The 17,385-nt window shown below is 36.0% G+C and overlaps 4 protein-coding genes and 1 long non-coding RNA gene across 6 annotated transcripts in view; 3 read left to right on the top strand and 2 right to left on the bottom strand.

Moving 5' to 3' along the window:
• LOC137236995 (protein transport protein Sec24C-like) overlaps positions 1–17,385 on the bottom strand; it is an 84,361-nt gene that overhangs the window by 32,766 nt on the left and 34,210 nt on the right. The window lies entirely within an intron of this gene.
• LOC137236997 (uncharacterized) lies at positions 895–1,161 on the top strand. Its single transcript, XR_010948744.1, has 3 exons — positions 895–948; positions 1,008–1,054; positions 1,118–1,161. It is a non-coding gene; the product is annotated as an uncharacterized lncRNA (long non-coding RNA).
• Positions 4,976–8,049, bottom strand: LOC137240754 (uncharacterized). 2 transcript variants are annotated; one of them, XM_067767441.1, is made up of 3 exons: positions 7,912–8,049; positions 5,156–7,834; positions 4,976–5,078 (listed from the first exon to the last, which is right to left on the bottom strand). In XM_067767441.1, exon 2 carries the CDS (start codon positions 7,657–7,659, stop codon positions 5,185–5,187), a length of 2,475 nt encoding a protein of 824 aa, XP_067623542.1. In that variant the 5' UTR covers positions 7,660–7,834; positions 7,912–8,049; the 3' UTR covers positions 4,976–5,078; positions 5,156–5,184. The 2 variants fall into 2 exon arrangements, with proteins under 2 accessions (XP_067623542.1, XP_067623535.1); XM_067767434.1 differs by having other exon boundaries at positions 4,997–7,834.
• Positions 9,775–13,613, top strand: LOC137239555 (uncharacterized). Its single transcript, XM_067764986.1, has 2 exons — positions 9,775–12,653; positions 13,587–13,613. The coding sequence occupies exons 1-2, from the start codon at positions 10,284–10,286 to the stop codon at positions 13,611–13,613; spliced, it is 2,397 nt and encodes a 798-aa protein (XP_067621087.1). The 5' UTR covers positions 9,775–10,283.
• LOC137240746 (uncharacterized) lies at positions 13,233–16,328 on the top strand. Its single transcript, XM_067767423.1, has 3 exons — positions 13,233–13,370; positions 13,448–16,126; positions 16,204–16,328. Exon 2 carries the CDS (start codon positions 13,623–13,625, stop codon positions 16,095–16,097), a length of 2,475 nt encoding a protein of 824 aa, XP_067623524.1. The 5' UTR covers positions 13,233–13,370; positions 13,448–13,622; the 3' UTR covers positions 16,098–16,126; positions 16,204–16,328.

Raw genomic sequence — 17,385 nt, 5'->3', positions numbered from 1 at the left:
TTAGAGATGTTGGTTCCTCATCACATTTAATAATATGGTTGGTGTCATGTGGTACATTAGGTATGCCAGGTATGACTCTGGTTAGGTAAGAGTTTGTCCAGAGCGACGCGTGTTTCCCAGCAAAGTCTGCGTTCCTTTTCTGCAACTGGGAGAAGGGGGGGGGGGGCATGAATGTCAATTATGGGGTTCACCGGACGCGATTCAATAAAGGAATTTACAGACTATGTGTGGTTGAAGCTCCGTTAGATCAAACGGCTGTGTTGAAGGTTGTCGGATCTCGTCATAGTGCTTACGGAGATATCCCCTTATGAGCCTGGGTGGCGGGTTTTCCTCAAGTAAAGTCCATTGAATGACCACGTTTGTAACAATTTGTTGGAAATTTCTTACTTATCATTCCGTTACGCTCCATTACATTGAGCAATTCCGATTATTTCAATTATGCAAATGATGCTCAGGCGTCATAATGAGACATCCCGTGTCAGTTCTGAGTGCAGTATTCTGACAGGCCTGTAGCCTTCCCCAGTGAGTGACAGTCGGTAGCGTAGCATCATCGACGTGGGCGTCCAGCGCATCAGCGCTTTTTGTTTGAATCATATTTTATGCCTATATTTCGGTCAATACCCCCATATATATAAATGAAAACTCTATATGATTGAATAATCCCGAAACTTTAAGTTATGCAAGAACCCCAATTAAGTCTTAAATTCAGAGTTAAGTAACTCGGTGTTAAAACGTTATTTTTTTAACCCAGGCAATGTGTTGCGGAACATCTTTTTGACGTGGAGTTAGTTAACTCTGGGTAGGGGTATTTTCGCGTTTAGTTGTACACACTGTAATTTTTTTCTGTTACTTTCGTTGAACGTCTGTATCCGCTTGTCAAAAATTATAATCGTTGTAAAATTGAAATTAAATATTTTGCATATTGCAACACAAATTCTTAAAACATACGTAAGTATCAAAATATTTGTATGAAATTACTTGTTGCTAATTATTATTATGTTAATTAGGTACTGCAAGTACATATTTCGAGCAACGAATTTGGACATTTTTTGAGGTGAGCTAAATCCAAGCATTTTTGAATTCTTAACTTACTAATATTAGTTTTTGTTTTTTGTAGATTTCGCTTCTATTATTTATAAAAAGTAGCTGTTTGCTTTTGGTAAGCCTTAAAGATTTTATTTTTTTGTTAGATAATATTTTACATTGGGGGCTGAGTGTTAATACACGTCCAAAAATATCGGAAGTGGGGCCAAAAGCCGCGGTTTGACCCCGGTATCAAGAATCTGGTGCCGAAAATGCTTAATTTTGTTTCTATCGAAAGATATTTGCAAAAAACAGTTGCAACTTTTCGCATGGTTGTTGTAATTTTGATGATTTTGTTTCACACACACACACTTATGCAAAAAGATGTTCTGTGCGGAAATATTTTGGATCACGTAGCCGGTGTTTGACCCACCCAGGGGCTGCCAATAAAGAAAGGTTTTCTGCGCAAAAATACTATGGATCCTGGTTCAAGGTTTGTATGTGTCCGGGGTCATTTTCTAGTTTTTTGTAAATATTTTTTGATAGAACAAAGTCATTGGGTTCCCGACTTCGGATTCTTGATACAATCCGCTTGAAATACCGAAATAAAAGCTCCCCCTTACCAAAGGCTTCATAAACGCCTTATACCTATATCATTGAGACAGAACTAGGTCCGCCTAAATGGAAGTTGTGTATACTGCAGTCTTCATTTGCTGCTTTCTTTTTATATCCATTTCCCCCTGTGGTGAGGAAATTCACGGCTACCATGATAAATCCCGGCATTCATCGATTTTGTTGTACTCACTACTAATTGTGATCGCATCCACCAACGACGACAATTCACAGGATTCAAGTAAGATTCAAAGGAACAGGGCTGGACCATAATGATATTAGTGTTAGAGATGTTGGTTCCACATCACATTTAATAATATGGTTGGTGTCATGTGGTACATTAGGTATGCCAGGTACGACTCTGGTTATGTAAGAGTTTGTCTGCAAAGTCTGCGTTCCTTTTCTGAAACTGGGAGAAGGGGGGGGGGGCATGAATGTCAATTATGGGGTTCACCGGACGCGATTCAATAAAGGAATTTACAGACTATGTGTGGTTGAAGCTCCGTTAGATCAAACGGCTGTGTTGAAGGTTGTCGGATCTCGTCATAGTGCTTACGGAGATATCCCCTTATGAGCCTGGGTGGCGGATTTTCCTCAAGTAAAGTCCATTGGATGACCACGTTTGTAACAATTTGCTGGAAATTTCTTACTTATCATTCCGTTACGCTCCATTACATTGAGCAATTCCGATTATTTCAATTATGCAAATGATGCTCAGGCGTCATAATGAGACATCCCGGTTCAGTTCTGAGTGCAGTATTCTGACAGGCCTGTAGCCTTCCCCAGTGAGTGACAGTCGGTAGCGTAACATCATCGACGTGGACGTCCAGTGCATCAGCGCTTTTTGTTTGAATCATATTTTATGCCTATATTTCGGTCAATACCCCCATATATATAAATGAAAACTCTATATGATTGAATAATCCCGAAACTTTAAGTTGTGCAAGAACCCCAATTAAGTGCCCAGGACTTATGTTATAAAATAACTCCGTCCTCTTAGCAAATACTAGAAATTTTCTAGGACCCAGCTTAATTGCTGCTTCGAAATCTGAACACCCTGTTGCTCTACCAACCCCAAGTAGTCTCGAAAGGAATCCTATTGGCACTCCCAACTTCGCTGACCTACTAGATTCAAACTGCTATAGCATTATAATTGTATAATTTTCATGTACATGTATGTATATACTCCGGGTACAAACGACGTTGTTGACGATTCTGCACGCTGTTGACTCGTGGACACCAACGAAATCCCCACGCGTCACAAGTTGGCTTCCAGTTGCGTAAAATCGTAACGCACACAAAAGTTTGGTCATGGGAGACAATGTTCCATTGTTAAAATAAGAAAACAGAAAAAAACTTAATATCGCACTTTAATATATAAAAAAACCAAACACCAACCACTTTGAACTTTCCAGTTGCGTTTTTATTTTGTACAACAAACCGAACACTGTTTCTTTCTGCAGCCGAAATCTCCTATAAAATGCTTTATCCTGCAGATCGTTAAAATGGTTGCTTCGCTCTGCAACCGATCTATTAAAAAATTAGTTCCGAGATACTTAATGATTTCTTCATCGTCGTCAGAATAGATCATCGTCGTCAGAATTGATCAACTTCACTCAGCATTACTTATTTCTTGAAGAAATTTGCTTTTTTGTTTTTGTTTTTTTTTTTATTTGGGATTTTATTGCATAGAAGTGGACTGTAATTTGTCAAAACGCGTCTTGGACGTGTATTAGCAGGCGACCCCAGTACTAGAACATCATCAAAAAGTATTACATCAGGTCGACCACTATACCAGGACAACACCTTCTTAGATTTCTATGAATATCTTTTGACGGGATGAATATTTTTGTTTTTAGCTTTCAGATTATTGTTACTGTATTAGCAGTCGACCCGAGTACTAGAACATTATCAAAAACTATTATTCAGTTCGACCACCACACAAAGACACCATCGTGGCCAGAACCATTTGTACATAGCAGCTTACCAGCAAATATAATGAATTATATATAAATGTAATTATTTAATTTCTTGTAGATGGCTGAGGTGCTATTGCCAAGGTATTTCTTTTAAATTAAAATATTTCGAGGTTTTCGCGGTTGTTTTGATGTTCGTTTACTTGTGATTTCACAGATTGCTAAAGAGTTAGCAAATTAAACCTTCAACATTGGCGAGTTAAAATATTAACCTTTTACCCCTGGTTTAAATGCTAACTCGTCGTTGTGCAAGCAATTTATGTTTTTAACCCCTCATGTCAAGTTAACTCTGAGTTAAAAAGATAACCTGCCGTTCTGCAAATGGGCCTAAGGGATACTATCATATCTAAGGCGATACTAAGCAGTCACTTGTATCTGCATAAAGAAATCAATAATTATGTCTACACAGATGTACATACAGCAGCGGAGAGATACTCAAAAAAGTATGCAATTATCAGCATAGTAGTTCTCAACATAAACATGCATATTTCTGAGATACTCACAAAAGTATGCAATCTTCAGCGAACTAGTAAATTCTAAAAGGAGAAACGCCTAGAAATATGCGAACGAGGAAACCGAAGAGTATAAAAGCAGCCAGCTGAGGCATGATCAATCAGTTGGCAGTAAGCACGCTATCAGTTGCGTAGTATAAGTGTTTTCAAAGTAGTCTAGTAAAGACCATTTTGCACTATTGAATATTGGAGTTACGGACGTTAGTAGAAGGTGTAAAATAAGCGGAGTTTCACAAAGTTCGTTACAATTGGTGTCAGAACAGGAAATGTTGAATAAATTCCAGAGTTGCAGAGCACAAGAAGGACATGGCGAAGTTAAGTGAATTAAGGATCCATCAACTGAAAAAGGAGTTGGAAGCCCGTGGATTGAATACAACCGGCAATAAGATCGAACTTCAAGCACGGCTACGAGACGCTATGGAGTCGGAAGGAATTAATGTTGACGATGATGTCTTTCATCCTGGCGGGGACGAGACAACAACAAAAATTGAAGAGAAAAACGAAATATGCAGGCAGTTACCAGACGTGATATTGGCTGCAATATCTGCACAGACGTCGACAGTAACATCGAAGATGGAAGCACAAGAAACGCGTATTTCAGAAACGTCTACACAGATTACATCCAAGATGGAAACTCAACTGGAAGAACAGAAGACATATATGGCATCCCAACTGGAATCGGGAATCGCAGGAGACACGCATAACATTGAAGATTGAAGCACTTAGATATAAGTTCAATTAAATTAAATTTAATGCATTTTTTTAATTTTTATTATGTTAATTAATGTTAGTTGATGTACTTTTAAAAGACTGTTGTCTTACATGTACAACCGTTGTTTGTTGTTAAATAAATAATATATGTTTTTTGCTGGCTCAAGGTCCAAATTAAAACACAAACGTTTCGTCTTTTTTGTCAATATATTTCGGTTACACTTCGGTAACCATCCTCAGGACACTATTAACAATATAAAAACATCACAATATAAAACAATGTACAATATAAAAAATTTTTGTAAACAAAAAATCACATACATGATAAATATCCGATCCGTCTAATGTGTCTACTGTTGTCGCTTGCTCTCTAACAAATGCCTGTACAAATGTGCGCTGTGGTCTATGTCCGTTTTATAATTCATTCGTATGTTTGTAGGTACGTTGATTATGTGAAGCATTTCCAATGTAAAACGTTTACCGTAGTGTTGTTCTTGTTCAAGTATAGTTGCTCTGTCAAAGTTAGGAGAATGCCCGGTGCTTTTACAGTGGGACATAAGGGCTGTTTTATGAAAGTTTGTGTTGTGGGACTGTTTGTAGTCAGACTTGTGTTGTGACAGTCTGGTTTTTAACTTTCCTTTTGTTGTACCCACATATGTGCTATTACATGGCTCATCTGTTTTACCGTTACATGGAATTTTGTAAACAACGTTACTTTTTTCGGGTGTTGGAATTCTCTGTTTAGTTCTATTAAATATATTCTTTAAAGTATTAATTGGTTTATGAGCTATTCTCACTTTTCCTTTATTATAACAGTCAGATCTCGCTACACGTTCTGACAATTCAGGTACATATGTTAATGATTTGAATATTTTCGCTCTTTCTGAGTTATTTTGACGAGTTTTTGTTGAAGATCGCCTTAATAGAGAATTTATAACCGATTTCGGAAAATCATTGTCTTTTAGTAATGATCTTATTTCTGTTTTTATCTCTTTGTGGTATATTTCGTCAGATGTTTGTAGCATTCGATGTATACAGGCCCTTGCTGTATTCATTATCATCGTTTTGGGGTGCTTTGAATTGAAGCTGATGATTCGTCCAGATGCGGTTGGCTTTTGATACCACTTTAATTTTAATTGATTTTGTCTTCTAATGATTATTGAATCCAGATAAGCTAATTTTCCGTTTTCTTCTAGCTCTATCGTGAACTTTATATGCTTGTCAAACGAATTTAGTGCGCTCAGTGTGTCTTGTACTTCATTTTCGTTAACTATGGCAAATAAGTCGTCAACATATTTTGTCAGTAGTCTTGGGGGACGTCGTAATCCTGTTATCGTTTTTTCTAAGAGTTCCTCCATTATGATATCTGCAATCACTGGGGATGTTGGTGATCCCATTGGTAGTCCTTTTAGCTGCGTGTATACCACATCGTTAAATTTAAAATACCTATTTTCCTGAATACAAAATGTTACAATTTCCATAAATATTTGTTTTGGTATTTTGGTGTGTTCCTTTATCGTTGACCATTTATTTCGAATTACATCTAATGCCAGCTGTATTGGTATGCTGGGAAAAAGTGAAACCACATCAAAGGAGACAAGTTTTTCGTCGTCACAAATTAGCGTGTTATTAATCCGTTCTTTAAATTCCATTGTATTTTTAACACTATAGACTGACTTTGAAGTTACATTTTTCAATATGTCGACGATGTATTTGCATAAGCTGTAAGATGGCGATCCGACAGCTGAGCAAATTGGTCTGAGTGGTGTTCCTGTTTTGTGTATTTTTGGCAGACCGTAAATTCTCGGAGCAAGAGCCGTGGTTGTCGTGAGTCTACTTCTTTCTGTTTTTGAGATTAGTTCTAATTTAAAAAGTTTGTCTACTAAGCAATTGTTTCTGTTCTGTAATCTGGATGTCGGGTCCTGTCTTTGAATTCTGTACGTAGTAAGGTCATTTAGTATATCTCCCATTTTTTGGTTATATTCATCTAATTCCATCGCTACAGTTTTGTTGCCTTTGTCCGATGTAAGTATTCGTATGTTCGGATTTTCCTTCAGAAATTTTCGTGTTTGCTTCACTGTATCTATTATTGCACAGTCTAATGCGCTTTTCTTTCTTGTTGTTGTGTGGTTCTTTATTAACAACGAAAATTTGGTACGTGATTCCTCTTGCTCTTCTTTGTTCTCAAGCGTCTGTATTAAATCTTCTCCATCCGCGATGTATTGGAAGAGGGGGAATTTGTTGTTTTCTACTGGTAAAGCGAACTTTGGACCCTTAGTCATTAGAGCTTTTATGTCTGGTGGGAACTCGACTTTGGTTTTGTTTACAAACCACTCTTCATTTTTGTTGTTGTCAGTAAACATATTGCTTCGTTCGTTTCTCAATTTTTTGTATTTTTCTTCCTGCCGCTTCTTAAGTGTTGTTGTTAAGCTGTTTGCTAAATTTTCTTCGTTTTTCAAAAAATCTGTAAAGTCTTCGTTGCTGAGTTGTTCTTTCAGGTGTTTTTTTGTTTCTTCTTTATGTTGTTGTTGTCTTTTTAATATGTTGTGTTTATGTTTAATAATTAGGCTAAGTATTTTAGTGTGGTAGTAATGTGTGTATCTGTCTAAGGTTTTGTATATATCTGAATGTATGTCAGAGTCAAATACAAATAATTGCTTACATCTGGTGGAATTTTTTATAAAGTTGGGGATTAATTTTGATTTCCTACACTTTAACAGATATTTTATACTGGACTTTAATTTTACCAACTTCTTTGAAACTCTTTGAAATTTATTGATTGATGTCTTGTTATTATAGTTGTTCTTGATTGTTGCATACTCCATCTTTTGCTGTTATATGCTATCCGGCGTGCCTTCCGTCTTTGTATAATTGATGATTTAGCGACCTTTATATTCTAATATATGTTTTTTGCTGGCTCAAGGTCCAAATTAAAACACAAACGTTTCGTCTTTTTTGTCAATATATTTCGGTTACACTTCGGTAACCATCCTCAGGACACTATTAACAATATAAAAACATCACAATATAAAACAATGTACAATATAAAAAATTTTTGTAAACAAAAAATCACATACATGATAAATATCCGATCCGTCTAATGTGTCTACTGTTGTCGCTTGCTCTCTAACAAATGCCTGTACAAATGTGCGCTGTGGTCTATGTCCGTTTTATAATTCATTCGTATGTTTGTAGGTACGTTGATTATGTGAAGCATTTCCACAGGGATGCACCTTAACGTTAAGCTAATCGTTTATCAAAAAATTTCCACCGTTTCCGTTGAAACACTTCGAAATATTATCGATAAAGAAATTATCAAGATAAATTGTATCTCGTTTTTAACCGAAACGAAAAGCTTTCGTTAGCGTTAAAAACGTTAACAGAAACGTGATACTTTATGTTTGAATTGTGCTGGCAATGCTATAGCCATGGTGAAGCCGTAAGGTGGCAACAACGAGCGCACATACACACAAGAACTCTATGTAATTTGTTTGTGTAATTCGTTGGTGGTAATGTCAAAAATACTCTGAGAAATGTTCGTACTGTCAAAATTCATGAGAAAAGTTGCAATCAGCTTGGATAATGCTTTCACCTTTAATGACTCCGCCATCAATCAGCTTTGCCAGCATAGTTTGAAATTAATAATCAACATAAACGATTTGATTTCGTTTTGATAAGGCAGAAAGCGAAACGAAATCATTTCGTTAATTTGACGATCTTAACGTTAATAAACGAAACGAAATGACTTCGTTTCGTTTATTAACGTTGATTATCGTAACGAAATGATATCGTTTCGTTGGTTAAGCATGCCTGCATTTCCAATGTAAAACGTTTACCGTAGTGTTGTTCTTGTTCAAGTATAGTTGCTCTGTCAAAGTTAGGAGAATGCCCGGTGCTTTTACAGTGGGACATAAGGGCTGTTTTATGAAAGTTTGTGTTGTGGGACTGTTTGTAGTCAGACTTGTGTTGTGACAGTCTGGTTTTTAACTTTCCTTTTGTTGTACCCACATATATGCTATTACATGGCTCATCTGTTTTACCGTTACATGGAATTTTGTAAACAACGTTACTTTTTTCGGGTGTTGGAATTCTCTGTTTAGTTCTATTAAATATATTCTTTAAAGTATTAATTGGTTTATGAGCTATTCTCACTTTTCCTTTATTATAACAGTCAGATCTCGCTACACGTTCTGACAATTCAGGTACATATGTTAATGATTTGAATATTTTCGCTCTTTCTGAGTTATTTTGACGGGTTTTTGTTGAAGATCGCCTTAATAGAGAATTTATAACCGATTTCGGAAAATCATTGTCTTTTAGTAATGATCTTATTTCTGTTTTTATCTCTTTGTGGTATATTTCGTCAGATGTTTGTAACATTCGATGTATACAGGCCCTTGCTGTATTCATTATCATCGTTTTGGGGTGCTTTGAATTGAAGCTGATGATTCGTCCAGATGCGGTTGGCTTTTGATACCACTTTAATTTTAATTGATTTTGTCTTCTAATGATTATTGAATCCAGATAAGCTAATTTTCCGTTTTCTTCTAGCTCTATCGTGAACTTTATATGCTTGTCAAACGAATTTAGTGCGCTCAGTGTGTCTTGTACTTCATTTTCGTTAACTATGGCAAATAAGTCGTCAACATATTTTGTCAGTAGTCTTGGGGGACGTCGTAATCCTGTTATCGTTTTTTCTAGGAGTTCCTCCATTATGATATCTGCAATCACTGGGGATGTTGGTGATCCCATTGGCAGTCCTTTTAGCTGCGTGTATACCACATCGTTAAATTTAAAATACCTATTTTCCTGAATACAAAATGTTACAATTTCCATAAATATTTGTTTTGGTATTTTGGTGTGTTCCTTTATCGTTGACCATTTATTTCGAATTACATCTAATGCCAGCTGTATTGGTATGCTGGGAAAAAGTGAAACCACATCAAAGGAGACAAGCCCTTATGTCCCACTGTAAAAGCACCGGGCATTCTCCTAACTTTGACAGAGCAACTATACTTGAACAAGAACAACACTACGGTAAACGTTTTACATTGGAAATGCTTCACATAATCAACGTACCTACAAACATACGAATGAATTATAAAACGGACATAGACCACAGCGCACATTTGTACAGGCATTTGTTAGAGAGCAAGCGACAACAGTAGACACATTAGACGGATCGGATATTTATCATGTATGTGATTTTTTGTTTACAAAAATTTTTTATATTGTACATTGTTTTATATTGTGATGTTTTTATATTGTTAATAGTGTCCTGAGGATGGTTACCGAAGTGTAACCGAAGTATATTGACAAAAAAGACGAAACGTTTGTGTTTTAATTTGGACCTTGAGCCAGCAAAAAACATATATTAGAATATAAAGGTCGCTAAATCATCAATTATACAAAGACGGAAGGCACGCCGGATAGCATATAACAGCAAAAGATGGAGTATGCAACAATCAAGAACAACTATAATAACAAGACATCAATCAATAAATTTCAAAGAGTTTCAAAGAAGTTGGTAAAATTAAAGTCCAGTATAAAATATCTGTTAAAGTGTAGGAAATCAAAATTAATCCCCAACTTTATAAAAAATTCCACCAGATGTAAGCAATTATTTGTATTTGACTCTGACATACATTCAGATATATACAAAACCTTAGACAGATACACACATTACTACCACACTAAAATACTTAGCCTAATTATTAAACATAAACACAACATATTAAAAAGACAACAACAACATAAAGAAGAAACAAAAAAACACCTGAAAGAACAACTCAGCAACGAAGACTTTACAGATTTTTTGAAAAACGAAGACAATTTAGCAAACAGCTTAACAACAACACTTAAGAAGCGGCAGGAAGAAAAATACAAAAAATTGAGAAACGAACGAAGCAATATGTTTACTGACAACAACAAAAATGAAGAGTGGTTTGTAAACAAAACCAAAGTCGAGTTCCCACCAGACATAAAAGCTCTGATGACTAAGGGTCCAAAGTTCGCTTTACCAGTAGAAAACAACAAATTCCCCCTCTTCCAATACATCGCGGATGGAGAAGATTTAATACAGACGCTTGAGAACAAAGAAGAGCAAGAGGAATCACGTACCAAATTTTCGTTGTTAATAAAGAACCACACAACAACAAGAAAGAAAAGCGCATTAGACTGTGCAATAATAGATACAGTGAAGCAAACACGAAAATTTCTGAAGGAAAATCCGAACATACGAATACTTACATCGGACAAAGGCAACAAAACTGTAGCGATGGAATTAGATGAATATAACCAAAAAATGGGAGATATACTAAATGACCTTACTACGTACAGAATTCAAAGACAGGACCCGACATCCAGATTACAGAACAGAAACAATTGCTTAGTAGACAAACTTTTTAAATTAGAACTAATCTCAAAAACAGAAAGAAGTAGACTCACGACAACCACGGCTCTTGCTCCGAGAATTTACGGTCTGCCAAAAATACACAAAACAGGAACACCACTCAGACCAATTTGCTCAGCTGTCGGATCGCCATCTTACAGCTTATGCAAATACATCGTCGACATATTGAAAAATGTAACTTCAAAGTCAGTCTATAGTGTTAAAAATACAATGGAATTTAAAGAACGGATTAATAACACGCTAATTTGTGACGACGAAAAACTTGTCTCCTTTGATGTGGTTTCACTTTTTCCCAGCATACCAATACAGCTGGCATTAGATGTAATTCGAAATAAATGGTCAACGATAAAGGAACACACCAAAATACCAAAACAAATATTTATGGAAATTGTAACATTTTGTATTCAGGAAAATAAGTATTTTAAATTTAACGATGTGGTATACACGCAGCTAAAAGGACTACCAATGGGATCACCAACATCCCCAGTGATTGCAGATATCATAATGGAGGAACTCTTAGAAAAAACGATAACAGGATTACGACGTCCCCCAAGACTACTGACAAAATATGTTGACGACTTATTTGCCATAGTTAACGAAAATGAAGTACAAGACACACTGAGCGCACTAAATTCGTTTGACAAGCATATAAAGTTCACGATAGAGCTAGAAGAAAACGGAAAATTAGCTTATCTGGATTCAATAATCATTAGAAGACAAAATCAATTAAAATTAAAGTGGTATCAAAAGCCAACCGCATCTGGACGAATCATCAGCTTCAATTCAAAGCACCCCAAAACGATGATAATGAATACAGCAAGGGCCTGTATACATCGAATGCTACAAAGATCTGACGAAATATACCACAAAGAGATAAAAACAGAAATAAGATCATTACTAAAAGACAATGATTTTCCGAAATCGGTTATAAATTCTCTATTAAGGCGATCTTCAACAAAAACCCGTCAAAATAACTCAGAAAGAGCGAAAATATTCAAATCATTAACATATGTACCTGAATTGTCAGAACGTGTAGCGAGATCTGACTGTTATAATAAAGGAAAAGTGAGAATAGCTCATAAACCAATTAATACTTTAAAGAATATATTTAATAGAACTAAACAGAGAATTCCAACACCCGAAAAAAGTAACGTTGTTTACAAAATTCCATGTAACGGTAAAACAGATGAGCCATGTAATAGCATATATGTGGGTACAACAAAAGGAAAGTTAAAAACCAGACTGTCACAACACAAGTCTGACTACAAACAGTCCCACAACACAAACTTTCATAAAACAGCCCTTATGTCCCACTGTAAAAGCACCGGGCATTCTCCTAACTTTGACAGAGCAACTATACTTGAACAAGAACAACACTACGGTAAACGTTTTACATTGGAAATGCAGGCATGCTTAACCAACGAAACGATATCATTTCGTTACGATAATCAACGTTAATAAACGAAACGAAATGACTTCGTTTCGTCGTCAAATTAACGAAATGATTTCGTTTCGCTTTCTGCCATATCAAAACGAAATCAAATCGTTTATGTTGATTATTAATTTCAAACTATGCTGGCAAAGCTGATTGATGGCGGAGTCATTAAAGGTGAAAGCATTATCCAAGCTGATTGCAACTTTTCTCATGAATTTTGACAGTACGAACATTTCTCAGAGTATTTTTGACATTACCACCAACGAATTACACAAACAAATTACATAGAGTTCTTGTGTGTATGTGCGCTCGTTGTTGCCACCTTACGGCTTCACCATGGCTATAGCATTGCCAGCACAATTCAAACATAAAGTATCACGTTTCTGTTAACGTTTTTAACGCTAACGAAAGCTTTTCGTTTCGGTTAAAAACGAGATACAATTTATCTTGATAATTTCTTTATCGATAATATTTCGAAGTGTTTCAACGGAAACGGTGGAAATTTTTTGATAAACGATTAGCTTAACGTTAAGGTGCATCCCTGTGGAAATGCTTCACATAATCAACGTACCTACAAACATACGAATGAATTATAAAACGGACATAGACCACAGCGCACATTTGTACAGGCATTTGTTAGAGAGCAAGCGACAACAGTAGACACATTAGACGGATCGGATATTTATCATGTATGTGATTTTTTGTTTACAAAAATTTTTTATATTGTACATTGTTTTATATTGTGATGTTTTTATATTGTTAATAGTGTCCTGAGGATGGTTACCGAAGTGTAACCGAAATATATTGACAAAAAAGACGAAACGTTTGTGTTTTAATTTGGACCTTGAGCCAGCAAAAAACATATATTAGAATATAAAGGTCGCTAAATCATCAATTATACAAAGACGGAAGGCACGCCGGATAGCATATAACAGCAAAAGATGGAGTATGCAACAATCAAGAACAACTATAATAACAAGACATCAATCAATAAATTTCAAAGAGTTTCAAAGAAGTTGGTAAAATTAAAGTCCAGTATAAAATATCTGTTAAAGTGTAGGAAATCAAAATTAATCCCCAACTTTATAAAAAATTCCACCAGATGTAAGCAATTATTTGTATTTGACTCTGACATACATTCAGATATATACAAAACCTTAGACAGATACACACATTACTACCACACTAAAATACTTAGCCTAATTATTAAACATAAACACAACATATTAAAAAGACAACAACAACATAAAGAAGAAACAAAAAAACACCTGAAAGAACAACTCAGCAACGAAGACTTTACAGATTTTTTGAAAAACGAAGAAAATTTAGCAAACAGCTTAACAACAACACTTAAGAAGCGGCAGGAAGAAAAATACAAAAAATTGAGAAACGAACGAAGCAATATGTTTACTGACAACAACAAAAATGAAGAGTGGTTTGTAAACAAAACCAAAGTCGAGTTCCCACCAGACATAAAAGCTCTAATGACTAAGGGTCCAAAGTTCGCTTTACCAGTAGAAAACAACAAATTCCCCCTCTTCCAATACATCGCGGATGGAGAAGATTTAATACAGACGCTTGAGAACAAAGAAGAGCAAGAGGAATCACGTACCAAATTTTCGTTGTTAATAAAGAACCACACAACAACAAGAAAGAAAAGCGCATTAGACTGTGCAATAATAGATACAGTGAAGCAAACACGAAAATTTCTGAAGGAAAATCCGAACATACGAATACTTACATCGGACAAAGGCAACAAAACTGTAGCGATGGAATTAGATGAATATAACCAAAAAATGGGAGATATACTAAATGACCTTACTACGTACAGAATTCAAAGACAGGACCCGACATCCAGATTACAGAACAGAAACAATTGCTTAGTAGACAAACTTTTTAAATTAGAACTAATCTCAAAAACAGAAAGAAGTAGACTCACGACAACCACGGCTCTTGCTCCGAGAATTTACGGTCTGCCAAAAATACACAAAACAGGAACACCACTCAGACCAATTTGCTCAGCTGTCGGATCGCCATCTTACAGCTTATGCAAATACATCGTCGACATATTGAAAAATGTAACTTCAAAGTCAGTCTATAGTGTTAAAAATACAATGGAATTTAAAGAACGGATTAATAACACGCTAATTTGTGACGACGAAAAACTTGTCTCCTTTGATGTGGTTTCACTTTTTCCCAGCATACCAATACAGCTGGCATTAGATGTAATTCGAAATAAATGGTCAACGATAAAGGAACACACCAAAATACCAAAACAAATATTTATGGAAATTGTAACATTTTGTATTCAGGAAAATAAGTATTTTAAATTTAACGATGTGGTATACACGCAGCTAAAAGGACTACCAATGGGATCACCAACATCCCCAGTGATTGCAGATATCATAATGGAGGAACTCTTAGAAAAAACGATAACAGGATTACGACGTCCCCCAAGACTACTGACAAAATATGTTGACGACTTATTTGCCATAGTTAACGAAAATGAAGTACAAGACACACTGAGCGCACTAAATTCGTTTGACAAGCATATAAAGTTCACGATAGAGCTAGAAGAAAACGGAAAATTAGCTTATCTGGATTCAATAATCATTAGAAGACAAAATCAATTAAAATTAAAGTGGTATCAAAAGCCAACCGCATCTGGACGAATCATCAGCTTCAATTCAAAGCACCCCAAAACGATGATAATGAATACAGCAAGGGCCTGTATACATCGAATGCTACAAAGATCTGACGAAATATACCACAAAGAGATAAAAACAGAAATAAGATCATTACTAAAAGACAATGATTTTCCGAAATCGGTTATAAATTCTCTATTAAGGCGATCTTCAACAAAAACCCGTCAAAATAACTCAGAAAGAGCGAAAATATTCAAATCATTAACATATGTACCTGAATTGTCAGAACGTGTAGCGAGATCTGACTGTTATAATAAAGGAAAAGTGATAATAGCTCATAAACCAATTAATACTTTAAAGAATATATTTAATAGAACTAAACAGAGAATTCCAACACCCGAAAAAAGTAACGTTGTTTACAAAATTCCATGTAACGGTAAAACAGATGAGCCATGTAATAGCATATATGTGGGTACAACAAAAGGAAAGTTAAAAACCAGACTGTCACAACACAAGTCTGACTACAAACAGTCCCACAACACAAACTTTCATAAAACAGCCCTTATGTCCCACTGTAAAAGCACCGGACATTCTCCTAACTTTGACAGAGCAACTATACTTGAACAAGAACAACACTACGGTAAACGTTTTACATTGGAAATGCTTCACATAATCAACGTACCTACAAACATACGAATGAATTATAAAACGGACATAGACCACAGCGCACATTTGTACAGGCATTTGTTAGAGAGCAAGCGACAACAGTAGACACATTAGACGGATCGGATATTTATCATGTATGTGATTTTTTGTTTACAAAAATTTTTTATATTGTACATTGTTTTATATTGTGATGTTTTTATATTGTTAATAGTGTCCTGAGGATGGTTACCGAAGTGTAACCGAAATATATTGACAAAAAAGACGAAACGTTTGTGTTTTAATTTGGACCTTGAGCCAGCAAAAAACATATATTAGAATATAAAGGTCGCTAAATCATCAATTATGTTAAATAAATAAATAAAATAAATAAAATAAAATAAAATAAAATATATAACATCTCGGCTGGAATCGCAGGAGGCACATATATCCGAAATGTCGGCACAAATTTCAGCGCAGATATCATCTCAGATCTCTACACAACTTGAAGAGCAGGAAGTCCGTATATCATCTAAGCTGGAAGCGCGCATGGAAGAGAAACTAACCCAGTTTCATGGAGGTTTCAGTGGCCGACAGGAAAAAATCGAGGACCAGGTAGAAGTTTTGAGAGGTCGTATACAGGAGTTGCAAATAAATCGCCCAGCAGTTTCAGCGAGTAATCCAAAGGTAAAGACACGGTTTGACGGTTCTCTTCCTTTCCAGGTCTTTAAGCTACAGTTTGAGAAGATGTCGCCAGTGAACGACTGGAATGCGGAAGGTAAAGTTGCTGCACTGTTCGTGGCATTGAAAGGGCCTGCAGGGAAAATCTTACAGACGATTCCAGAGTACGAACGGAACAGTTATGAAGCATTGATGGCCGCTGTGGAGAGACGTTATGGAAGCGAGCATAGAAAACAGATATACCAAATTGAGTTGCAAAACCGTTACCAAAAAGCGAATGAGACTTTGCAGGAGTTTACGTCGGATGTTGAAAGATTGGCTCATCTCGCAAATGCAGATGCACCCGTGGAATACACCGAGAGGCTTAAAATTCAGAGCTTTATAAATGGAATACGCGATGTCGAAACGAAACGAGCTACATATGCGAACCCAAAGCCAACATTTGCTGAAACGGTATCCCATGCACTGACTCAAGAAACTGCCTCACTTTTGAGTAAACCAGCGTACAAAGCCCATCGTGTGCAAGTAGAAAGGACAGATTGGGTGAACACAATTTTGGAAGCACTGAAGGAATCACAACAGAAAAACTCTGGAGTTATGAAATGTTTCAAGTGCGGCAACCCAGGCCACATTGCACGTCATTGCAGCACCGGTCCTAATAGTTCAAACAATGTGGTTGGACGTAAACGCAGAGCTGAAGGAGATGAACAAATCTCCAAGCCCACTCAATCAATCT

Source organism: Eurosta solidaginis, chromosome 1 (genome assembly GCF_040869045.1).
Source record: "Eurosta solidaginis isolate ZX-2024a chromosome 1, ASM4086904v1, whole genome shotgun sequence".
NCBI lineage: Eukaryota > Metazoa > Arthropoda > Insecta > Diptera > Tephritidae > Eurosta > Eurosta solidaginis.
Note: the sequence above shows the minus strand (reverse complement) of the source record. Positions and strands in the feature narration are given on the sequence as shown.